The sequence below is a fragment of the Manacus vitellinus genome, unplaced genomic scaffold (assembly GCF_001715985.3).
Source record: "Manacus vitellinus isolate BGI_N305 unplaced genomic scaffold, ASM171598v3 scaffold_1_pilon, whole genome shotgun sequence".
Taxonomy (NCBI): domain Eukaryota; kingdom Metazoa; phylum Chordata; class Aves; order Passeriformes; family Pipridae; genus Manacus; species Manacus vitellinus.
The window spans coordinates 20,954,035-20,981,198 of NW_021939396.1; the positions used below are offsets into that span (position 1 = coordinate 20,954,035).

Here is a 27,164-nt window from a genome sequence, read left to right on the forward strand (position 1 = left end):
CACTATATGGGAAAAGTTTGAATACAACTACTTGGGATTTTACTAATCATTTTTACAGGATTCTTCAAGGTTACACTTCAGTAGTACTAAAAAGGTGACAATAGTAAAATTTAAATTTAAAAGAAATTAGACACATTCTAAATTGTAAATGGATTATCTGTACATTAAACAGAGCATAGAACTCCAACTATGAACAAAGAATCACCTTGGTCATTACATACAGTTTTTAATAATCACAGATAATCAGAGAATAAAGTTTTACTGCACAATTTACAACAACAGACACTACTGGTGACTGAAAATCTGTCTCTAGAAAAGGCAGGATTAGTAAAATTTTCTCTAAGTAGACAAACATAGGACATGAACAATAAAATTAACACTGTCCAAATCTGGTTTCCAAGACAGCACTTCTTAGTTTGAAAACCATGGACCACTTACTGTATGGGTTTAAAGTATGTGCTGGTAAAGTTTTTGCTAGCATTCTTTCATACCTATTTTTCTCTTAAAGTGTTCTGTGGCTAGTGCTTTTGGAAACTGTGGAATTAATTCCGTTTTTGGAGCAGGAGACGGGGGTTTGAGGTTTCTTTCGAATATGTTTCTTCAATTGGGGGGGGTTCTTGGCTCGGTGTTTGTGGGTGTCTTTTTTTTAACACAAACAGATTTACTTTTTTTCTTTTGGCCAGCTGCAAAGTACGATTCAGTTAAACGTGAAAAAGTAATGAAAAATCAGTCCTGTAGTAGCACACAGATCTAGATAGTTATTAGAAATCTATTAGACAGCATTGGAATTTTTTTCTAAGAAAAATGTGATTCTCTGACCTTATGATGAGCTGCATCCAATATAAATTCTGCCCGAATACTATTATTTTCTGGACTTCTGTAATCAAACAGTGAATTGGTAAGATACGTCATCCCTTTCGCACTCAAATTTTCTCCACAATTAAAGAAGTAGGCCTCCTTCATGAGGTAGTACAAAATAATATGGCAGGGGAGGAAAAAAAAAACCAACATAGTCAAGTTAACAGAAGTTTCAATTGTCATAACACACAAATAACACACACACAGTAGCAACCCTCGAGAGTATATTTCATTATGAATGAAGATAAAATAATTAAATTATTTTCACTGAAGTAACACTGAAGTCCCTCCCCATTTTCAAATCAATAAAAATGATTTTATAGCTGACAATCTCATAGTTGCTGCAGACAAGGCTGCTGCCCACCCTCACATCCCCAGCAACATCTCCCTTGTACTTAACAAGGCCAACAGAGCATTTTTACAGTTTTTCAGCCTCTCTTTCTGGAAAAGCCCACTTCTATCCATTGCAGCACACCAGCCATGTAGTGTGTCCCACTGCATCTCTAAAATCCCATATCATAAACTAAAGTTGTGTAAGGATATCTAGATCTTTTTTTGTTTTCTGTGCTGCATACACAAACACCTGAGATGGATGCCAAGCCACGCTTCTCTCACAGGTTAAGGATAAGAATCTGTCCCATCATACCTATCACAGTACAGTGCATGATTTTCCAGATTAGGAGATATTTGACATAAATATAATCATTTTGTGTTTTCTTTCATAAACTTAATTTTTCTCCTTAAAATACATTCCAAGACTTCACAAAACACTAACATCAAATTAATAGGTCCGTTCTTGGTTGTATTACTTTTTTTTATTTAAAAAAGATTACAGTTGCTGTTTTCCAGTACCTTAGGACACTATTCTATCTACAGTTCAACCAAAAATCATTATCGAATTTAAAATTTAATGCACCACTTCATTAAATATTTTAAAAGTACTCCATACTTGATTTTGTCTTAAGTAATTGAAGATTTGCTTCCATTTAAAATACAGAAACTAATACTGTTTAACTCCTTAATTTAATATTTCTCTTAACCTTATTGAAAAATTAGGTAAAATACTCATTTGATATTTGTACCACACTTCTACTATCTTCAGTATACAGTGTTCCCATTTGTTCCCTTCCAACCTTCTGTTCATTTAAGCACTTTCAAAGATTTTCAATTGTTTGTATTTGTTATATAAAATCAAAGTATGCAGACATAGACAATAATGGGCTATTGTCAAAGTAAAAAGTCTTCTTTTGCCTCTTCTCATTCTGAAATATTTGTCTTTTCAACTCTGAGGCATAGAATTGAGTCGTATATACCAGTAACATTCAAAAACTTAAATCACAATTTGTAACAGCAGTCTTTTCAATTTTTGCAATCAATAAAGCATAACAGGACTGCTAATTGAGCAAGTCAGCTCATATTTCAGCATACTCACTTCATTGCTCCTATTCATGTTCTCTTCAAAATCTTTAATTCCCATAATTCCTTTAAGGCACATAGCTTGGCAACCAACAAAACCAATTTGGCAATCAAAGAAAAGTTCACCTTTCATAAGGACCTAGTGAGGAAAAAAAAGTGGTATTTTTAAGACTTCTATTCCCCAAGAAATAAAAAATGTGGACAAAAGTGAACCAAAATATGTTTAGGTTTATATATTTAGAGCTTTAATAAATAGCAATCACAAGGGCACTTAAAAGGAAGAGATTACTTTAGTATTTCATCATCACAGCACTAGAAATTTAGAGAATTTATATGTAAGTGATTATTACAACAAACACATCCAATATGACAGAATATGAAAACTTGGCAACAAAATAATTAAAAAATATTTTATTGGTAAGTATTTGCTACATTACTTATGATAAATCAAAAATGCCCAGTCAGAGGAAAATTACCTCAACTGTTGTTCCTTCTTGTTCCCAGCATATAACTTCTTTGGATTTTACTTTCTGAGGGCTGTAATAACTACTTTCAGCTTGCATTTCAGTGAGCTATGAAACAATAGGATAAACACATTATAAAAGTCAATATTAGTATTAAACAGCAGTAATGTCATTAATATACAGAATTGATGAAGACAAACTATGGGCCAAAACTTATTAATAGGCAGGAAACAGGTGCAATTAAACAGCTGTAACACATTATCCATATTGGAACTTCTCATATGCAACTTCTGGTTGAAACATGCCATGACAGAATGTCTAAAATCCACTACAGTATTTTTAGTTTCCTTATCTAAAGAGAAACTATGTAAAAAGATGAAAGAAATACACAGCTGCATTATTAATATAATAACAAATTAGCTCATAAACTGCTGTAAAAATACATAAATACGTTATTTATTCTTCCCAGAAATAATTAAACAGCATGATAATATTACAAAAATATTTCGGTTACAACCATACCCATTTTTGTTTCTTGTCATGGCAACCAAGAGGAACATGCATTTATATTTCTTGAATTATTTCAATATAAAAATTCAAAATGGTAAAACACAGATTAATAAAAGCACATAGCCTACAGCTAAGAAAAACAGGAAAAGAGGTACAAAATAATGGTGTTATATTTTGACTGAAAAAACACTTAGTTTATGTTGACCAGCTTAAATAGTTCAAATTCTAATTTTTATATAAAAACATCCACAGGTTCTCATTTTTTTCAAGAGTGGATACACATGGATGTTGTTTCAAATTAAAATTTTGCAAACCAAATGTCCAAGAGAATTGGATGAAAAAAATCACTGATCACCCTTCACCTGTGTGCAATTATAGTAGAGGAAAAGCAATTAATTGATTAAAAGAACTCAGACATTACAAGAATAATTTTCACCATTATTAGAAAAAGCTACATTTAATTTGGCATGATTTTTAGCTGGAATGATATCAACTGTTCATAATGCTAATGCAGAAACTTGACCTTATTTTTTAACCAAAGTATGAACCACAAATTAATTCCATACATTCTTTGCATGCAAACAGAACAATGAATTCTGTTTCCCTCCTAACTGTCACCATATTAATATCATACATCATTTCACATTTAAAATTTATAGAATGTAAGATGTTACACTCTAAGTAGTTTTTAATCACTTCCCAATATAAAACACGTGAACTTGCCAATGAAGCATTAGGAAAGCCCCCAGAAAAGTATGTTCAAAAATAAGTTCATATTATTTTTAATGATTTTTCTCACATGAGGAAAGAGCATAAAATTACTATTGCATGACGAAGTGCAAAAGAAGATGCTGAGCCACGAAAAACAAGAAATTTGAGTCCTGGTACTTTGTTTGGGTTTAAGTGTCCCAGGGATGATAAGTAACACAGGAAGAGAAGATTCTCCATTATTTATTTTTAGCCTTTTTTAATGAAGACTGAAGCAGATTGACATAAAAGAACATGACAATGTTTGTTGATATCCTCAAATTTTGCAACCAAATTTGCCAGGAGGCTGAAACATTAACCTTCCCACAGAATGCCTACAGCTTCCAAAGTCATTTGCCTCAGCCTTCCTGACAGTTGCTGAGCAGCTCAATGCCCTGCTACGCCACCAAACAAAAATAGCTAAGAGAAACTAAGCATAAAGCCCCTCACAACGCTCTTGTGCACAGATGACAAGCCACACAGGCAATAAAGGTTCAGGGAGCTGCTGATGGTATTAGGTGTATAATCACCTGTTGTACGAGAGGTACGAAAGGATTGCAGTTCATCTGAAAGGCTCAAAGTCATAAAAATCAGCCTCAGTTACTCTGTGGCAAAGTTCTGGCCTTGATTTAATACATGTTTAGTTGTAAAGCCAAGAGCCACTTTGTGTAGTTATGCACATAAAATTGCTTGCATATAGTTTGGCACATGTTAAAAGTATTTTGCTAATTCATAATCTTAATTTTAATTTCTGTCAGTATATCTCAATATCTTATTCAGACTCTCCATATTCCCCTCTGCAAGCTTACAAAAGAATAGAGAGAAGGCCAGCAACCAGTTTGAAATTTTTTTACAAAAAAATACTTAAATCTTTCTCTACATACACAATATATAGCTCAAAGTATATGTACTATTTAACCTTTGTTTGTTCAATTCAACAAATGGAAAATAATTTCAACATTATCAAGTTAAAATCATAATTTTACTCACAATAGTCTAAAAAAAGAACAGTCTAAACAATTCCTCAAATTCACAATCTCTATGAAGCTAAAGTTTTTTTATAAAGAAATATTACACATTACAAGGATAAAATACTTCAATAAACATTCATAGAAAGCCTTTAGGATTCTTCTCCCATCAAAGAATATTAATCCAAGTTGTTTCCCTTTAAGATTATTAAATTGGCTGAAATGGTAAAACCAGCCCACATTGCAATTATTAGTAGAGTATGACAGAAGAGGAACATTCAACATTCACTTTCCATGTTATTCATTAATGTACCATTTCCCATCTCCAATCAAACTGTATGCAAACACTCAGGTAATCTTTATGCACTTCCTCAACAAGCCAAATGAATCCTTTATGAAACAGAGAAATACTTACCTTAAAAGTCACTGTTGCCTTCGTACAGTAAAACCCAACTGAAATAATAGGATCCTTTAGGGACTGAGATTTCTGCTGATGTAACATTGTTCCATCGTCAATTCCACTAGAATCATTCTCTTCATCATCATAACTTACAATGGCAGGGACAAAAGACCAAGCCCAAGATACCCATCCTTGTTGCTGGTCATCGTCTTGATGCAAATAAGGATCTTGATACTGTGTCGGATATTGCATTATTGAGCTTGTTTCATCTTCTGCACCTTTTGAAACAAAAGCCAATTTAAATTTCAGAGCAACCAAGCTTGAAAGTTTATTTATTAAGTTCAAATTTTCAGTATATGAAATTTATCCAGGACAGTATTATACATAGCATTCACTGATACTTGGTTTATAATGACAGAAAACAAGTAGAAATTTTAAATTACTGAATATAAGTCTCCAAACACCTGTTTGTTTCATTAACATTTTCCTCCAAATGATATTAAGGACCTTTGCAGTAGTTTTAGTATATTTGCAGTGAGGCCAGAACTTTTCATTTATACCACAAGCTTTCAAGATCTCAACCTTCTAAAGTTGTAAATTAAACCTTACTTTAATTAATTAAAAAAATTAAAAAGATTAATTAAACTTTACAGAAATTATGCTATGTTATGATCTCATAGTTTCCAATTTTAAAATGAAAAAAAGGACTTCAATTGCAACAGTGATAATAAGAAAAATGTAAACACAGCACAAAAATTAACATCCAAAATTTAAGGCTGAAAACGTCCTTTGTTTAACTCAGCTTTTCAAGTATTCAAAGATATAGGTTTAACCTGCTCAAAAAAGCTGGCATGCCATCTGTGAGTCAAAAGTCCAAACGTTAATTCTTCTGAGAAAAAAATTAGAGATAGCATACAGAACAAAACAAGGATTTCCCCAAGGATTCAAGTCTAAGATTCATGATCCAGATGGGTAATACTGCATGTACTAAGAGCATAAATATCTTCTATCTGGTTTCATCACCACTCTTACGGGACTCCCAAGGGCTATTAACTACTTCAGAATTACTATAGGTAGTACAGGATGCAGTACTGTTCCTTTAGGAGAAAAATATTATGTTTATTGTATCATTTAACTGAGAACAGAAATAGGTATATTCTATTTCTATTTACTTCTTGTTAAACTCAGAGATCCCACTCTTACAAATTTTAGACCTTTCAATCTTTAGTCTAATTAGTCTTTAGTCTTTTACTCTAATTATTTATACTTGCATAATGGAAGAAAGCGTAATAAAAAAACACTCGTGAGAATTCTGTGCACATGCTTAGAGGCCAAGACACCTTCACCCACAAGGGCAGTGCAATCTTCCTTCCTGCTCTCTTCACAAAACAGTCTTAGAGATCAGATTTCAATCCAAATGTAAATCTTGAAACACAGGAAATACAGAAGAGGTGCACATAAAATCTTGGAAAAAGCCAAGAGGCACAACTGTCAGATACAGAAGGAAAAAGAATTGATATGAAGGATGACTCAAGCAGTTTAGTGTAGACTGCTATTGGCAAGCACAGAAGAAATGGCAGAAGGTCTGACAAAAAAAAAACAAACAAAAAAGGTGGAGGGGTAGGACCTGGGTCATGCATAACATTTAGTCTACACAGCCATAAAATTAAGCCACCATTTAGCATACCTCTTGCTCCAGCACACACAGAGGCAACAGTAAAAGATGCCAGACAATAGTTTGGACCATAAATTTCGTGGAAGTCATTAAAATAAGACAGCACCATTTTAGTTTACCTGCTCTATGTATATGCTGTGAGATAGAAAACAGGAGAAAGCTATACGTATTTTCTATCACTAAATTAAAACCACAATAATCATTATGAAGAAACATGTAGAAGAGGGAATACATGTTGTATGAAAATAAAAAGCAAACAAGACCAGACAATGTAAATGGACAGAACTATTGAAAACAGAGTGCAAAGCAGTACTTTGATGTTAAGAACAAGTTCTGATATACCTATTGTCAATAACAATTTCCAAAGAAAGATGACACACTCTGGTTTTTCTCTTATTTAGTACAAATGTGGCTGCTGCCAGTTTCGAACTTGCTTATGGACAGGTGCTTTGTTGCATGATATAGCAACAGGTAAAGTCAAAGTACCCTACTGTGTCACAACTCCCCAAATGGTCTTTTTGGATCCTGTTTAACCTCAGTTTAGTCAGGACCACCAGAACTCTGTACGGAACCTATATGAAAGAATGTTAAGAGTACTAAATACTTACCCAGCACAATGAATTGCTTCTAACAAACTGCAAACTGCAGAGATACTTGATAAGGACTAGACTTGGGCATTTATATTTGCAAAAAGCAAAGAAATTCATGTTTTTAACACTGCTTCTTAAAAAGTAGAAGTTGTATTTACCTGTGATATTTCCCAACATATCTTTAGTGTGGCAAATCAAATCTTCACTTTCCCCATCTTTGAAGCTGCCTATTTCTCCATAATACAGAGCAATCCCAAGCTGCATTATACGTATAAACATAGGAAGCTGCTGATCAGAGATTGAAAGTTTCAAACTTTCAACTAATGTGTGAATCTAGAATATGAAAGAGAACAAAAGCAAATAATAACAAAGCTCTGTGATCAGTAACATTGGCTTTTAAACCATACAACTCCATATAGTTTTGGTATTGGCATTCTGATTTCCAAAACTAAAAGCTGCAGTACAACACAAGGCAAAGAGGTGCAAACAACAACAACAAAAACATACACTCTTTAGGTTGCCACACAAGAGACCTTCAGGTTGAAATGTCAAGTGTAACATATTTTACATATATAAACATTTATTTATTTGGGTTTTTTTACAATTGTTGCTGAAAACGTTTCTTAAACATAAGTGACTTAAGTGCATCTGATTGAACTTTTATTTTCATTTTTCATAAAAATCTCTGCATGCTAAAGAAACACAAGATATACTGGGTTTAATATACACGGTCCTTCATTTTGATTCTTTCCCACTCCAAACTATTGTAAGTGCACAAACCTTTTCTGTGCAGAAGAACAGGAAGGATAAGTTAAAAATAACTATCTGGAAGAAACTGTTTGGAAGAAGTAAAAAGGATTATTTTGCCAGAAGCCTTTTTCAAGTCACAAAAGGCATATGTCATAGTCGAGAACAGGAACACTAGAGAGCATTGTAGGCAATGGAGATAATTATAGAGTAGCTTCATTGAAATTACATTACACTCCATGACGTCTTGTATGGTACTATCCTCCCATCATGATCCTGCTCTTACATGGTCAGTGGAACTCAGCTGCTCCTCAGCTGATTCACTCATCTTCCTAAAACTGGCAGGAAACTATTTATTTCTTCTTGTCAAGTTAGCTTTCTGTCAACACAGTGAGTGGACTTAGATGACTGACAGGTCAGACAAATGTCAGTGCTGCTACAAATAGACAGAGGCAGGACTGACATCGCCAGTGCAAATCAGCTCATCTGTCTCACAGTTGCCTCATCTTGTGATGGTTTTTACAAGAACAGCAGGAAAAAAAGCTTTCAACTCTAATCATTTTACATGTGTTTTGTCATTCTCACCCACTTACACTATTTGCATTCTAAAACCCAAAATAGGAGCTTAGTGTTCCTAGTTTAAAAGCATACAAATACATACTCAAGTATTTAAGAACCATCCTCCTTTGAGAAGTCTTAACTCCAATAAAAGTCACTAAGATTAGTTTGGCCAAAACATTGCAATGGACACAGTAATCAAAATTATGCAGGTTACAAAAATGTTTTAGCACCTACAAAGTTTTCTCTCAAGACTGAAAATCACAAATCCTTTGCTAAGTGAACAAGACATAGAATAAAAGATCTCATTATAAAGATCTTCACAGATTTGGAGAAAGACTGAGTGCTGCTGGCTTTTGTCTTGAGCTGGGAAACAAACTACTGTCCTTCACTAACCCACCCTTCAGACACACTGAAGCTGCAGTAATATTTCCAGCAGACACTTTAAAAAAGCTTTAAGCATCCTTGAATTAATACCACTAATGAAGCTGTTGTATTTACTGATAACAGCTCCTTTTACTTCAACTGTAAGAAAACACAGCTATTTCCACTGATTAGCTAAATATTTTAAAGAGTCTCTTTAAAATGCTGCAACCTGATGACCTACAATGCACAATCTCCACGCATAAAACCATTCAGAAAGTTACCAAATCCAAATTTGCATGGGTCAGCAGATTTGTAGATCTAATTGTTGCATAATGGTATGGCAGTGAAATATTAAAACAGAATAAAGATTTAAAAATAATTATCTTTAGACATTATTCTATGGATCATAATAAACAATTATTACTTCACTTAAATATTAATCTAGCATCATATGTCTAATATTTTAATTGTGCACATTTCTGAATATTTTAATAAACAGTATTTTATGTTTAAAGATTGAAGAAAAAGGAAGAGAAAAAAAGAACAAATGAAAAAAGAAAAGTGTTAAGTAAACTATTTGCAACATAGCCAAAACCAAAATCAAAGTGTAAAAAAAAAAAAAAAAGTTAAGACATCTTTTAACAAACTGACATATGCCTTAAAAAAGGGCAGAAGCAATAAATGGTCAACAAAGATGACCAAAAAAGTTTAATACAAATTTAATTAAATTAGTACCATCACTGTGTATTTTAGTATGAGTTTTATTTTAGTCCAATATCCTCTAAAAAACTGTAAGCAATAAAATAATAACAATCATCATTTTTACAACTCTGTAATTTCAAAGTATATGGAAGACTGTCAGCATTTACATTAAAGTGTGTTGTCAGGCTGTCAGAAACTTGTAATTTGGCCATAAACTTTTGCTCTGCAAACTTAGCATATAGGATAATCATATAATGATTCCTTATTATCACTGGAGTTCACACAGATTCCAAAGTTAAGGCACATAGTTAAAAGTCCTACTAACATTGAATACACAACTACTTATTTATAAAACTAAAATAAGCAAAATTCCAAAATTGCTACACATTTCTCTGAATAAAGAAGAAAGTAAATAAAAGTTTTTCTTTCCAGTATGAAGAATCAGTCTTTGTATAAATCAAGATACACATATGAAAAAAGGAAACTTCTGCAAACATGTGTACCACCAGGCATTCTATGCAACATTTTGTGATTATTCTTAGCTGGATAAATACTCATCTGGTCATTACCATATCTACGAATCTTCAAATTTGCTCAAAGTAACCAAAGGCATAGAGATGTACAGCACACAGAACAAACAGGGGCATTTGGCAAACCAGATAAGATTAACTCCCAACCTCAAATTCACAGTAGGACTTCCTGAATCATATGAACTAAAAGACTGACACTTCTAAATTATATTCTTGAGAAATGCCCATCAAAACTGATCTCAAAATCTACTTTTTTGCAGTGCATACATCCGGAGATTAATTTTTATTGACACTGTATTTTTCCTAATTTAAAAAACTTCTCAGCTAATTAAGTGGGCACCATTGATATTCTTTGAGAGCAGGAAGGAGGATAGATGAACCTTACATTTGTGACTATTCAGAGCAGAAAAAAAAATAGGAGTGTGAGGTAGCTTAGTCTCCCCATCAACTCAGTGTTTTGTTTCTGCACTGTGAACCCTAAAGATGTCACCTAGTGTTGGATGTCTGTGTACAGCCTCACAGCCCCGCTCACAAGGAGCTGTCTGACTGGCTAATCCAGTTCACGTGGTTCACTGCACAGTGTTAATACACCCGAGTTTCTTCTTATTCGTCAGAGTTTGCGCTACAGTTGAAACAATAACTTGAGGCAAAAAAATCCTTTCCATCTTATTGCAGACACCTTTGAGAACACAACTGGTTTTTTTTCTTTAACAGATTACCTGCAGACTGCACCTTACAATTGTGCTTTTTTTAAAGTCCAAGGAAAAAAGGAAATATTAGAGAACATAACTTCCTTATTTACATACTGTTACTGTAGATAAACTAATTGCATCATATGAACAAAACAATTAAAAATTCCTTTAGCAAAAATCAACAGCATAAGCTTTTCATACTACTTAAAATTTCTAAGTATCTTTTGAAAAATCTCAAAACTCACAAGTGAGAAGTAAAAAATGTTATTTCGGATACCTACTTTAATAATAGATGGCATTTTGGAGTTGAGGTTATCATAAGTGAAATGCAGACGAGTTCTGAAGGAGCATTTGTACAGCAGAGGTTCCTGGTAAAATTCAATTTTACCACTAGCATTTCTCTTATCAAGACATACTGTGCAGTCAGAAAAGTTGATCATCTTTCTCAGTACCAGATCGGTGGCTTTTAAAAGAAGTGTATAGGTTAAAAAAATATATTGCATAAGAAAAATTGTGCATACAGCTTCTTAACTAAAAGAAATCAATACAAGATACTTATTTGGTCATTATTTAAATCAGTAGCAAAGTACTTGCTTATATGATTAATGTGTCACAGACTTTTTCTGCTGAATGCGCAAGAAGTGAGGACAAATTAGTTACACTCAATTAAAATTTTCACCCCTTCGCTGTACCTTAGATCTTTCTATAAGAGTACTGTTTCATGTGGAAGCATAAGAGCAATAAATATCGTTCTCGTTATTCTCCCAGAAATAACTTTGCATGTTTTCCCCCAAAGTTTTCTTTTGAACCTTCCCAAACAAACGAGAGCTATTACAGTGATCTTAACATGGAACATATTTTGTAATTTTGTCATATTAATTTATAATTATTTTAGCCAGACCAAAAACAATATGTCCAGGAAAACATTAATTGAATTCCCCAATCTACCCCCCAAAATCTTCTATATGATCTTAGTACTCTCACCGCACTACAATTCCACTTCTACCAAATGTCAATAAGAGTAGCTAAACATAGAGGTGAATGCTGACAATTCAAGGACTGAAACATTGAAATACTGAAGACCAAAACAAAAATGAGAAGTTGTTTCCTTTTACCCCTGAAGCGAAATGTATCATGTCTTGCAATTGGTATGTCATGCTCACTACAGTGCAGCGCGTTTTACTGCCTCTCTAGCCAGTTTAGAGTTTTAAGATCATCACAAACAAGGGCAACGAAATGCCTTAATATGCTACTACTCGTTCACAAAAATAGAAGCTGCTTGCCTGTGCACTCACACCAGCAGCAAGCACAGAATGAAATACCCTCAAAGGACGGCAAGTATGAGCAGAGGACTGCAACACGTCTAATGTAATTATGTGTGATCATACAAGTATGCATTAAGAATCAATCTATATTAGCATAACTGGCTTTTCAGAATCAAGGTAAGGACCAGGGAAAAACTGATTAAAAATGAAAACAGGCAGAAATTATTTTACTTCTGATATAAAGAGCTGTTTTTATGAGACTTGCAAATTTCTATATGAATTTAAGAATGCCTCCACAGTGATACATATAATCAAAAACTATCTGCTCACCAGAAATGTCCATAAATGCTCGATCCCAAAACTCATCCACTGTATAGCATTCTGCAGAAGTGATATTGACTGAGAGAACAATATCATCCTCCACATACTTTAATATGAGATTGTTGATCACGATGTTGACGTTGTTTACAACACGCCTAATCAAACTCTGAACATAACCTATAAAATAAAACAAATTATTGGGAGTGATAAGGAAGATATGATACCAAACTCATTTAGTAATAAATTCAATTATTTCCATATATTAATTATTTTCAACCTGCACTCTTTTATTTTAAAAGTCAAAATTTATACAAACTAAGTAACATTGTCTTTTATTTATCAAAAAAATCACACAACTTAAAACTCTTTAACATTCTGTGCAGCTGTTAAGTCAACCAGCATCCTAGAAATGCAAGACAATATAAAAAAGTTGTAAATACTGTGAATACAATAGAGTATAAGAGACTAATTAACTTCCAAACTGCTTAAGAAAATAGAACACTATGGATTATTGTAGACAAAGAATTGTAACAGCAATTACTTTTTTACTTGAAAGATATTTACAAATAGGTTTGGAAAAGTGAACACCAGTTGCTACATTACTTTTCATGTTATGTCTATCTGCTCCCTCACAGTTTTTTACAAGTTGCCTAAACATTAATATGCCTACTACTTTTTCCCCTTCTAAAAGTTGATACATCCACATCTTGTTCAGTAATACCCCTGAGAGGTACATCAAAACCAATTTCTGTCAACAACGCCACTAGTAAGCACCTGCACTGAAGTCTCTTGGGAACAAAGCCATTTACATTTTTTCAGACATAATGTGATTGGAAAAATAACCTCATCTGGGAATTCACAGTGTGTGGTATGCACTCATATTTTACCAATATCATAAAGAAATAAATGCTATTCGTATTTTTGTCTTTTATGTATACTGAATCTAAGTATGGAGATAACTAATTTGCGCTGGAAAAAAGTGAGCCTTAAAATTTCTATGTTTATAACATTACCTGCATCTAAAATACATTTAATACACGCTACAGAGTTATAGTTTGGTAACTATGACTATAACGAAAAAACCCAGTTAATTATACAGGCTTAAATCCCACAGGCTTCAAGGGTAGTTTTCTGAAACTTGCATTAAATAAGACTCATTTGTATCACAATTTTAACTCAAATAAAAAACTAAATTGAACATCAAAATATTGTGAGGTAAGTAGGAAAAGACTGAAGTTGCTACTTCTATTCTACTCTGCTTTTTGTAGTTATTCATTGTTTTCACACTCAAATATTACTTTTCACCTCAGAGTATATGATAATGTTTTCAAGTTACATGAATTCAGAAAACCAGATGTATTATTTCAATAATTAAGAGGCATAAGAGACCCATATTCATCACTAGAGTGATGTAAACTGACCTCTATGTAAGTAGAAGCCAGTGCAAAGCATTTAGTTTCTTTTCTTAATTTCACCATAGAAATATTTTGCAGACTATTTAACTACCAACTATAAAATTATAACCAGGTATTTAATTATGATTTTAAAGCAGGCTACTAATTTCATTGAAGAAAGTGAAGTTATCACTCTATGGGCCCTAAGTTTTTTCAACTTTCTTGTTTTCAAAGGTCTTTCAAAGTCAATCTAATCAACATTTTCCTGATGGGGATGACAAAAGCATTACAAAACCAGCACCACAGAAGGAAAAAAGACAAATTCTTGAATACCTTCCAGTCTTTTAAGAAATTGCAATCCTTCCTATTCAAAAAAAAATTAATAAAAACATCAGTATGCTCACGTATAATAAAGAGTTTGTTGGGTTTGGGGTTTTTTTGGTTTTGGTTTGTTTTTTTTTAAAGGGCTTTGTTTTAAATACAAGTGGGAAAAATGCAAGTAGAGGTTGCTTGTCACTCCTGTAATTTTTAAAAATAAGATTATGAGCAACTTTGCACTAAAATATAGGTTTTCTACAGTAAGTGACTAAAAACACCAGAAAATCTGTACAGCTAAATTATTTTCTGAAGTGTCATACGAAATCCACAAGTATGTTTTTTCCAAATTATCCAGAACCCAGGACGCTGCACCGTGCACTAAGAGTTAGAAATGCAGTTTCAGATCCAACATTCCAAAAACATTGTAGCTCTATAGTCAGAGAGTTGATATTAGCAGACTGGTCACTTCTAAATAACTTAAGTTTAGCAGTGGTCTATTGTTACCAAAATACATTTTTAGCTAAACTCTGCCTAGCTTCATCTCTGAGAATACTGTAGAACTAAAGGGCTCAAAATCTTACTAAAATGCAGGATGTGCACATTGAAGTTTAGGAGTTTTCACCACATAAGTTCTATACTAAACAGTGTAATTTGTCCACACAAAACCAAAGTCAATTGTACTTAGAGAACTTTGCCAGATAGGAATTAATGTACAAAAATCCTAAAAATGTCGCTGGAGGCAATATAATCATCGAATTTTTGGCAAGCCTTTGACTTCTGTGGTTTGCAGGTGTGACCCAAAGAACCAAATGCCAAGGAGCAGTCGGAGCTGAAGCGCTGTCCATGGTAGGAAATGGCGTCCCGCAATTCCAAGCCACTGGAGTTTATTGCATCTCAAAGCCCTAAAAGAGCCTCCAGATCTGTCTCCTCAAGTACCCATTCCAAAGCAAGATGATACCCTGTAGTATACAATATTCTACACACTAAATTTCAACGTTGTCTTTTGATTCAAGTCAAGTATAAATTTTCTGGTAACAAAAGACAGCAAAAAAGCCTAACACAAAACTGTTATGTCATGTCTTTTACTCATCTAAAATTACATGCCCCAAGAAGGCAAAACGCAATTCATTCTAGTACTCTCCAATTTCATTTTTCTGCACAGAACAACAGCTCATATCCAAAGGCAGAGGCAACAGAAATAGGAGACATAATTCCTTAGACATTTTTATATCATAAAATATCTCCAAGTTCAACATCCAAATTCCACAAATGGGAAAAAAAATTGGTGAGAATTTCTACCAGTAGATACAAGACTCAATAAAAAACATGAATAAAAGAGGCTGATAGAGTTTGGGTTGTTCAGCCTGGGAAAGAGAAGGGTCCAGGAATACCTTAAAGCAGCCTTCCAGTACATAAAGGGAGTCTACAAGAGCTGGAGAGGGACTTTTGACAAGTGCATATACTGACAGGACAAGGGGTAATGGTTTAAACTGAAAGGGGGCAGGTTTAGATCAGACATTAGGAAGAAACTCTTTACTATGAGTATGGTGAGGCACTGAAACAGGTTGCCCACAGAAGTTTTGTTCAAGGCCAGGTTGGATGGGGCTTTGAGCAACCTGGTCTAGTGGAAGGTGCCCCTGCTCATGGTAGGAGAGTTGGAACTAGATGATCTTTAAGGTCCCTTCCAACTCAAGCCATTTTATGGTGCCACCTTGCACTATAAATGAGTTTTGTAAATTTAAGAATTTGATAAAATGGAAAGAAAGATTATCAGCATTAAACCATATTTTATTGTGATTTTGTGATTGTTCTATTTTCTAACATACAAGTACTTCACTGACCTTTATGTGATTTATAGGCAGACAAAAACATAATAATCTTACTTAAACACTGCAGACATCTGAATGAACTTCAGGTATTTTCTACAACTCAAATACAAACCAGCTTCTGAAATTATGGATTACCTGGAGGCAAATCAGGGTCAGGAGAAGCAGACTGCTGAACTCGTCGTGGTTTTACTGCTGATTTCATGCTTTCCGTGGTACTGCGATTTGTTGAACTGGAACCACAGCTTTCGTGGTCTTCCTGCTAGAGGAAAAGAAAGCAGCTGTGTCAACCAAACAGAAAGAAAATAAATGTGAGGAAAACAACTTGGTCAAGATTCAGGAACTTCTGTTACTGTTTTTCCATCAATTCAACCCTGTAATACAGAAATTAATACAAAATTAGCTGGACAACATAAAAAAATGTTCATAATTAATACCTTCACTAACTTTTGTTTAAAAAAGAAACCAGTCATTTAAATATTAATTTCAATTGAACACATTTCATCTTGCTGCATTTCTGCTGAAACATTCCTTCAAACAGAGACTGAGCCTTGCAGACTACTGAAACAAATATGAGAAACTACCTAATTGTCTGAGCTTACATGCCTACTCATGAAACCACCTCAGATGGTTCTAAGATGTCAGTCATGTCCTTCCTAATACCACTAAGTGAAGCTGATTCATAAGGCAAAACATTTTTGTAGACTTCTATCATAGTAAAACATGACCCCAGGAAAGATATATGAGCTGAGGGCACCTGCTCATCTTGAGCTTTTATATACTTTATTCTAGTTCAGGAATTCAAAAGCAGAAACATGGTTCATAATTAGAGAATGTGATATAAGCCTTACAGACACAGGAAAATCTTAATTAGCTGAATCAAGGATTTTAAATACACCACTAGTATTCCCATTACATTCCAGAATGACAGTTTAACTACAGGGCTCAAGTGCAAGAAAGCCAAGAGAGGTAATACAAATATTCTTGTAAATGTATTAAAAGAACGGGCTAAAGAGGATGCAAACACAACTTTTGACACAAGCCAAATTACTTATTTGATAGATGTAGTCTTTTGCAATGCAAAATGCCTTCTGGGTCATGGCACTACTCAGCTCACACAATGTGTTCACAAAAAGATGGTTTGGGGAACAAATGTCAAGTACCACAGTACTAAGCTGTAATATTCTTAAGTCCTCTAAATATAGAAAAGCAAACAGATTAAACTGTGTTGAGTTTTTGTACAGGACAGATCATGTGTTTCCCGGCATGCTGCCTGGTATTTTTAATAATCTCAGAGAAATTACAAAATGGAATCTTCACAGTACTTGCTTTTTGATTTAGCGGGTTTTTTTCATTTAAAAAAAAAAAAGAAAAAACAAAATTAAGTTACATGTAATGATACATTTTAAACACAAGTCTACAACTTCAAAAGTAATTGAAGAGATTTTTTTCCCTTCCACTCCATATTTAGAACAACAAAACACAGAAATTCTCTGATAAAGTGGAAATACCATTTCACTAAGAAAAAGAAAAAGAGCAATACAACCTTAGTCTCAGAAAAAAATAAGATGAAGATAGAAGCTTGAATTTATTTGAAGCAATTACGTAAGACAGACATTCACATATTAGAAGGGTAGATGATAGTTTCTAAAAGAAGGATAAGCTACCATAAAGAATTTGAGATTTTCCAGTTATTAATAAATATAGAATTGAAACAAGCTGTTTGATGTTTTTTAATTTATGGTTATTTGGTCATTGAAGTCATACAGGACTGTTTCATTCCAATGCATAAAAAAATCTAAACGAGCATTTAGCATCCACTCTGTTTATAGGGAATTTGTTTGTTTTATTGTTTTCTCCTCTGATGAACTTCTGGTACTTTTCACCAAGGAATGAGAGTCTCCTGAAGACTCCCTCAAAACTTCAAACTATGGTGCTATTTCACAAGAAAGCCACCTCTCTCTTCATGGCATACCTGACCTAATGAAAACTCGAAGCTCTTGCTTTAAGCCCGGGGTGATGGAAGTCTCTTCATCAACATGTATATTCTGTAATTAGTGAAGCTCAATCCACCTTCCTCTCCAGTTTACTGAGAAAACTTAGATCACATACTTTTAAGTTAAAATTTTTTAAATAACTTTTAACTATACTCTTTCTTGGAAACCAGTTTGCATATGATGTGAAAATATTTTTTCAGATGAGTCATCATACTTATGGCTTAAACTTGCAGAAATCCCAACATGTCAGAGTGACCAAACACCTCAATTAGCACATTTCCTTCTTTCCTGAGCTCACTCCTGGATTATACATATTGTTGTGCTGCAACAATTTAATGACCTGATCAGATAGGATCACATTACGCTTGACTTTTAATATTTATGTCAACTACAAGAAAAAGAAAAGGGGGGGCAAGGAGATGAGGAAGGCATTCTTTTTTTCAAGCATTAACTGTATCAAGCCTGATTACATTTAAGTTTAACTTTTCCACCTATGTACTGCTACTACTACGTTTGATGCATCTTCTCAAAACTTCACGTAAAATCTATGCAATATTTTTGAGTATTATGGACAAAGATTAAGTAAGAGCGGCTTAAGTTTTTACCACCCAGAAAGCTAGGAATAAATACTAGCACATTGGGGGTGGGTTGGTTTTTTTAAAGGAAAGGGGCAGAGAACACTCAAATAGAGTTAATTTTGAAAGAAAGTCTCAAATCTCAACCTAAAAATTCATTAAATACAATAAGCTTTTTATATTTCCCTGAGCTACAAGTCTGTTGTGATGGAAAACGGATGGAAATCCTTTACAGCAAGTTGGACCTAAACAAAAGCAAAAATGTACATGTTCCAAGATGGTGTCAAAATACAAAACAAATTTATCTCAGAAATACACCTATGTGACTTAATCCATATGAAGTAACAGAGTATACCTACGTTTAAGAAGAATTCAACCTAACATTTGAAAAAAGGGTGGTTTTTTATATCTGAGATTACATCCATTCATTTCTTTACATTACGCAATAATCAAAAATATTTTAGAGCTGCATGGGTTGTTTTTGGGTTTTTTGAGCTTGAACACACACCATTTTTCACAACAGTTACTGATTCTTTGTAAGCCAAATATATTCTTCAATTACTGGAAGATGATAAGAATGGCCATGAACTTATAAAAACTACATTCCTAAGTACACATATATCCAAAAGCTTTCTGTATCTGCATGCCTCTGCTCAATGTTAACTTTAAAAGCAAGCTATTAATTTCTCAAACATGTGGCTGCCTCATAAGCCCAGAAGTAAAACATGTTCATTAAAGAGATGGGGAAAGTTCCAAGGAAACTGCCAAAACTAGCATAATTATGAAACTATTTAACACTGGAACCAACTAGAGTCACACGTTGTGCCTAGATCATAGTGATGTCATCAGAAACACCCAGCCAAAAGGCACTAAAACTACTGCGCTCCCATAAATCCACCTTACACCAGGTAACAAACATTTAAAAGTTGAAGTCAAAATCATACTGGTGGAGGGAAGGGAGTTACATTCTGAAAGTGGTCATAACTATAGTTATGGTATGAGATTTGATAAATGCCCATTCATTTTAGCATTAATGAGAGCGATTCCAAACAACAGTCACAACAGTGGAAAACTAAAAATACTAATGATATATCTAAAGAGATGATTTTTAAATAACATAACTCATTTACAAAAATATCTTTTCCCACTAGCTTGTATCATAAGCAAAGCCCAGAACACTTACATTCGAACATGAGGGCCTGGTTTTGGGTGCTGTTATGCAAATATGACAAAAACAATTTTGCACAACCAGGCTCCTTTTTTGCTTTTGACAAATGTGTCAGATCAGGTACTCAGCTGAAACGTTTTTACAGAGCACTAAAATTACTTCCAAAACTATGAAAGTCATAAGTAACATCCTAAAGACACCTAGGCTAGTAAAGTTACATGCAAGTTCCTCTATCACTTTTCTACTGCAATATAAAATTATTGCAAGGTTTAGAACAGATTACAATTGACAACACCTGAACACATAACAGATGACATTTATTATGATCCTTCCTAAAAAGTGTTTATAATCTTCATTCACTATTCTGTTTTCTAAACACTCTTTTTAAAACACACAAATCTTATTCCATGTGCAAGATCTCCAAAATGCCTCATAAGCATGCTTTATGGGAAAACAATGTTTTCTCTTGGAGATCAGTTAGCTATTTATACAAATATTGTCCCCCTGCTTTCATCAAATCAAGTTAGAGATAAAGAAAACTGAGTTCTTTAAAAGTCACCCAGAAAAATGTCTAAAAACAATGAATATTATGAATGAAGATTTTAAAACCCAAACTGATCCTAATTTACCTACGGCAAGAACTTGCAGAGCTCTCCATCCCCATTTTTTCTCTTCCTCTACAAAATTTGTTTTTTCTGATCTTTTATCATTTCTAAAAGAATAAGCTTAATATCCTTTTAAAGTCAGTAAAAGACAGCTACTTCTCTTTCTGTAAAGCATATCTTAAACTACAAGATGCAAAAATTGGAAGAGAACTCATTTCCCACTCTGCTTATATGGCACAGTTCTCCGCTGGTGGCAAGACTAAAAGTCATATTCAGAATGTGTTAATTTTAGGAAGGGCTTTGACACACTGTCCTGCACAGACCTTATTTGCAGATTGGTGAGGTATCAACCGGATAGTGGGAGGTAAGTTCAGTGAGAAAGTGGCTGGACCACTGGGCTCAAATGGTTGTGATCAGGGCTCCAAAGTCCAGCTGATGGTTTGTTACTTGTGGCATCCTTCAGGGACTAGTACCATGTCCATGGTGTTTAACACCCATATTAAAGACCTGGAAGATGGGATAGAGCACACCCTCAGCAAGGCTGTGGATATTACCAGCCTAGGGGGAGGAACCAATGCACTGGTGGGCAGGGCTGCTATTGATAGGGTCCTTCAGAGGTTGAAGAAACGGGCTGTCAGGAACTCAGTGAAGTCCAGATTCAAACACTAAGTGCTGGGACACCCAGGATGATGGTACTCTGGAAATGCAGACTAAGAGCCAAACTGCTAGAAAACAGCTTAGCAGAAAACAATCCAAGTGTCCCACGGGACAGCAAGCTGCGTGGGTCAGCAGTGTGCCCTTCCTGCAAAGGCCAACTGTGTGCTGGGCTGTACTAGCAATGGTGAAACCAAGGGCACAACTCTTCTCCTCTCTTAGCTCCTTGTGAGACATTGTATGGAATACTGCACCCAGTCTAGGGCTCTCCAAGACATATCAGAAGCAAATCCAATGCAGGACCACCATGGTGGTTAGGGCACAGGAGCACCCTCTTGAACTCTCCCTCAGGGGAGACTGAGATAAATTAAGGTTGTTCAGCCTGGAGAAGGGAGATCCTACTGCTGTCTACAGCTACCTACTGAGAGAGTACTGGGAAGAGGGAGCCAGACGAAGTCTGTTGCCATTCATCTTTTCATGGTACACCCCGACAAATCTGAAACACAGGCAACTCCAAGCAGGGAAAGCACTTTTTCATTGGGAGGGGTATCCAGTATTGCCCAGAGAGATGGTAGAGTCTCAATCTTTGGAGCTATTCAGCACTTTGATGGCTAAGTTTTTAAAAATAATACCCTGCAGCAAGTTTTTAAAAATAATACCTTTAAAATATGCAACTTTCACTGAAATGGTAAGCACTATCAAGAGCTTGTTTTCAGAAAGATATCTGATTCTTTTCCACTGCTATAAAATTGCCAATATGCATTATACATAAATAGACAAATTGATTCATATTACACTTCTAACCTCACAACAACACCGCTGCTGGCTAGCACAGGTTAAGTGTTACTTAGAAATTAGTACAGAAACAGAAAATTAATTTTATTATTTTTTCTAATGAATAAAAAACTAGAAGCATAACAACACTGAAACAGAGAAAATCCAATGACCAAAATGTGACATCTTTTGTAAGGTGTGGTTTAATAGTGTAATGCACATTAAAATTATGTAAATATATGTATATTTAAAAACTGTGACAGTATAATATATTGAAGATGACTTGGCCAAACCAGACTGTATTACAATTTTGTAGAATAATTAAGGAGTTCTGTATTATATATAGAAATTACATCTATAGGTCCTACACATACACTTCTTGTACCTTCAAAAGGCTTTTCAGGACTGTTCATTTTTTTTCACTGTTACAAAACTCAATTTTAAATCTTTTCAAATTGGCAAATCATATACCTCAGACTGAGTGTTCAGAGATTAAATGCTGTCTTTATGGCAGATGTAAACATGATGGAAGGTTTTTTTTTCCTGCTAAAATTTTTTTCAGTACTATTTCATGTAGAAAGATGTCAAATTTTTTTCATTTATTTAATAATTTATTAAATGAATTAATATTATTAAAAATATTAATTAATATTATGTACCAGACCACAAAGAAGAAATACGAAGGAATTTTGGGGCAGAGGTGCAGAGGGTGGGGCAAATAAACAAGGGTTAAGGTTGGTTAAGCATAACAGTCAAGTTGGAGCAATCAGGAAATAAGTTAACAAGGTGTTAGCCTCCATTTGCCTCTTGTTGTATATGATCTCAACTGATGTTAAATTAAAAGAAACAACTAGCAGTGATGACCTACAAGACACACTGAAGATACTTGCATTAGATTAGGAGGTTACATCCACCTCCCAGTGTTATAATAAGCCATGTTTTGTTAATTCTACATTAGCATAGCACACCATGCTCTGAAATACATGTAAGAGTTAAAAATCCCCATGAAAGCTGTGGACAGGCTAAAAAGCTGCCACAGCAGTCCCAAAGATAAGCCAATAAGCTTTGCAGGAAATCTGTTGCACTGATATGGCAACACGTGTGCCATTGGCCTATTGATTTCTGGGCAACAGCATCTCCCTGGGATGTTGCTACTGTTTTGATTAGCTGATTATGCAAGGTATTTGAAAGGAGCATTCCTCTGTTTACAAGGGAGCTATCAGGAGTCTGAAAGCCTATGGTGATAAGGTCATAGAGCCAAAGATAAATAAAACAGGCTGTTCTCACTAAATGATTCTCAGAAATATACTCAAATTTCTCAACACCTGAGACAGATTAACAAATAAAATGACTTTGCAAGTCTTTTTGAGGGGAATTGTACAAATATCTTCCTTCTATTGTGGAAAGACAGTTACAAACTGTTAACTGATCATCTAGTAAAGTCTGATACATTTATTGTGGTTTTAAAAAATTATGAGGCCACCTACCACGATGTAAGTGCTTTTTAATAGAAATAAACATTTCAAAATGGCTTTTCTGCAATTTCTCCTAGGATAACCTTTTTCAAGATGTCATTCTTTCTCATGTTACAGGAAGCTTGGGCAGTGCTTTAGTAGGGGGGATATGGGTGGGGACATGGTAATTCTTTGACATTATTCTGTGTTAAAACCAAACATAGTGAAGTCCTGATCTATGATTAGAGTTCTCGAAGCCAAAAAAAAAAAAAAAGGAAGGGATACAAAAGGAAGGGATACAAAAGGCAAATCCACAATTATGGAAATGTGTGTTCCATAAAACTCACAGTGCACAGGATTTTAACTCAGCAACTCTCACACCAGCATGACCTGAAAAGAAAAATCAGGAGGAGAGACAGAGCAGAAAAACTAGTACTAGGTAAGCTCCTTCAGCCAAGCTGATGATATGAGTCAAAATGGGTTCTTCTGCCCCACATATTCCCTGTGCCTGAGACAATTTACCCTGAAGGACTGGAAGGAAAGAGTTACAGGAAGTAAACTCAGAAGAACAGACTGCAAACCTAAGAAAGGAGAAGTGGTCTGCCACATTTTTATTCTCTTTTCCAACTTGTGTTCAGAAACAAGCAAATCTAATAAAATTAAGAGTGACAAAAGAACTGATACCTACTTAAAAAATCTCTTAAAAATTACATTGAAAAACTAGGACATGTATTTCAAGTTGAAACAGCTTATCTCCATACATGAAAACTCCAGACCAGTTTGACTGTTCGCTGTCATCCAGCTAAACGTACAGTTTGGAGGCTGCTTTAGGAGCATCTCATCCATGGACAGGTCCAGCTACTGAACTGGTCAACACTGCAACAAACATTTTTCTTGCAATGCTGTGTTTCTTCTGTGTACAGAAACAGTATTTAAGCCAATTCACATTTCTCTGTGTGCTATTTTGGAAGACACTGTACCAAAGACTGGACATACTCTCATCCTTGTTACAAGTTCCTTGAAATACTGAGAATAGCTGAGCACTACTTCTCTAGGATTTATCAAGTATGTTCCTGCACTGTTCACCATAACATCGAAACACCATTGCAAGTGTGGCTCGATTATATCACTTATTCATTAAATGACACCTGGGAACCATTAGCAAAAGTTTGGTCCATTCAGGTCATTCTCCCTTGTTCCACCTGCCAGAGGGCTAGCACTAGTCTCCAGTTCTATTTCAACTGGCACCACACTTCACCAAGATATCACTTTCCTTTTTGCTAGTAGATTATTGAGGGTATTTGTTTGCCCCCACAGTTCTGGTGAGTTGTAGCTGCAGCTCCATTTCCCACTTTATTTAGGGGTACTTTCCCCTAATACGTTTCCTACTGGATTTTATTAGAAAGCCAGACCTCATGTGCAAGAATTTCCTTCACCAAGCACCTGCCGAGGATGTAGTAATAATTTTTATTACAACATAACCTTGCCACCCACTTCCTTCAGAGGAAGGCAGAATACTGTCCAGACCAAATTTCCTACTAATCCCAAACACTACTGAACAGCAGACCTACAGCAGGGCCCCAGCAAATTGAGTAATCCTCAGCTCTCAAATTTCCATCATCACAATAAACTTCTGACATATAACAGTGAAAGGCCTGAGGCAAAAAGCTTTGCTGGGAGAACTTGTTATCCAAGCAGATTCTTTTCAGTGCTGAGCATCATTTGGGTAGTGTTTGGCTTTTGTCAGCTGCTGGGGGTGGAAAGAGAGCAAAGAAGGCAATGAAATGGCAATGGATTATACATGCCCATGTCAGAAGGAGGAGTATATCCACTAGGGTCTCTCCAGCTGCTACTGATTTTCACAAGTGTAGGGGTTATCCTTAATGACTAATTCTTCATCAAAATTGTTTGAAACTAGCCAGTAGGTTCAAAATTTCATGGGGCAGTGCAAAAGAAGAGGAAGACAAGACTGAATGATGAAGTCATGCACATCTGTTTCCTTAAGGTATCAAGCTTAAAACCCAACACAACTGAAAAGCATTGGGTAAGAGATGTCAGCGTAGCAATCCTTTCTTCCTTAGTTACTGTCCAAGATAGGTCCAAGACAAATTTGAGCTTGTGTCCATTGTCCACAGAACTCACACCAGGGAATTCTTCCCAAGCTGTGAACGGTGCTTCTCAGGATATTTTTGCCAGTACAGGAAAGTTCAATTAGGAAAGATTTCTCAGCCACAGACACAGCAAGAAAAACTCTCTGCAGCTTTCACTGCATTCTTCAAATTCAGAAGTATGGGCATTTCATTAAAGAAAAATTAAGATCTCAGCATACAATACAAAGGAGATTGGAATGTCAACATGATACTAATAAAAAATCCTTCCCCTTTTTAAAAACTAAGCACAATCTCTAAAAAAAAATAGTAATGGATTTTTTAGTTCTATGTTAAAACAAAACTTCATTTCTTATTTCCAATAGTTCCTCTAATGCAGTATGCTTTTCATGCATTCTATGAACATACATGTAGTACTATAAAGTTGTATTATTAATGCTATGTATGAATGATATTCCAGTAGCTTTAACAAATTAAAATCTGGGTGAGTATACTTTACAGATTTCCATACACCTCTCTGAAACATCATTTGCCCTAATTTACACAGTTTTCTTACTTTCCAGCTGATAAATTCTAAACACAGAAGCCAAGTTAGTCGAGAGCTTCACTATTTCGTTGTCTCAAGCAAAACTTCCGTAAAAACAATATGATGATTTTCTCAAAATCTTTGTCTTTAAACTTTCAAGTACACATTATTAGCTCTGCTGTGTTTGTAACAACTCTCCTGAAAATTTGTACTTTATTTGTATTCTTTCTCTTTAAGTTAACTTCAGACACCATCATGGGGAAGAAAGATTTTCACCAAACGTAGTTTATCAATTACATCTTATCTAAGTAACAATATTTAAAACTAATGGACTAAACTACACAGCTGGCTGAATGGCTACAAAAACTCCCTGGTTAATCAATGTAAAAAAGTACACATAGGAGTAACTTACTCAAAACATGTACATTAAATGTTTTCTACTTATAATCAGCCTTTTCTTTGCAATTGTCAGTCTGATGTGTACACCATTTTCAAGAACTTATTGCTATTTATAATGCACTGCTTTTTAAGTAAGAAAGCTTTTGAAACATTAACTTAAACTTAAATAAACAGTAATTTATCTTCTAAAATAGTCAGCAGTCTATTACACAAAACCAACGGAATGCTATATATTAAGACAAGTGTGGCTGTCAACACTACACTATAAATGCTGCAAAGTTTTACAAAAGATGTCTGTAATTACAACGTAACATGTAAATTTTTATCACATTGGTTAGTTTAAAATAGTATGCCTCCTCTCAGGCAGTAAGGACTTTTTATAAGGATCCAGCATTTGTTATTCTTTCCAGTGAACATCATGTGCACATCACCTACTTCCTTACAAAAATTTAAACACTGAGAATTCAAATATATCTTCCTTAGTACTAACAATTCAGAAGGAATGTTTTCTAATATCAAATTAAGAGCAAGACACCTTCTTCCAAATCCATGCCAAT

The 27,164-nt window shown here is 34.6% G+C and overlaps 1 protein-coding gene across 1 annotated transcript in view; it reads right to left on the reverse strand.

Moving 5' to 3' along the window:
- Positions 1 to 27,164, reverse strand: part of VPS13B (vacuolar protein sorting 13 homolog B) — a 424,315-nt gene that overhangs the window by 367,422 nt on the left and 29,729 nt on the right. The window contains exons 3-10 of the mRNA XM_008924039.2: positions 16,486 to 16,606; positions 12,819 to 12,986; positions 11,505 to 11,686; positions 7,787 to 7,961; positions 5,379 to 5,641; positions 2,751 to 2,846; positions 2,291 to 2,413; positions 820 to 957 (exon numbers count right to left, since the gene is read on the reverse strand). Of these exons, the coding sequence (XP_008922287.1) occupies positions 820 to 957; positions 2,291 to 2,413; positions 2,751 to 2,846; positions 5,379 to 5,641; positions 7,787 to 7,961; positions 11,505 to 11,686; positions 12,819 to 12,986; positions 16,486 to 16,606 (1,266 nt within the window). The remainder of the gene's footprint in view (positions 1 to 819; positions 958 to 2,290; positions 2,414 to 2,750; positions 2,847 to 5,378; positions 5,642 to 7,786; positions 7,962 to 11,504; positions 11,687 to 12,818; positions 12,987 to 16,485; positions 16,607 to 27,164) is intronic.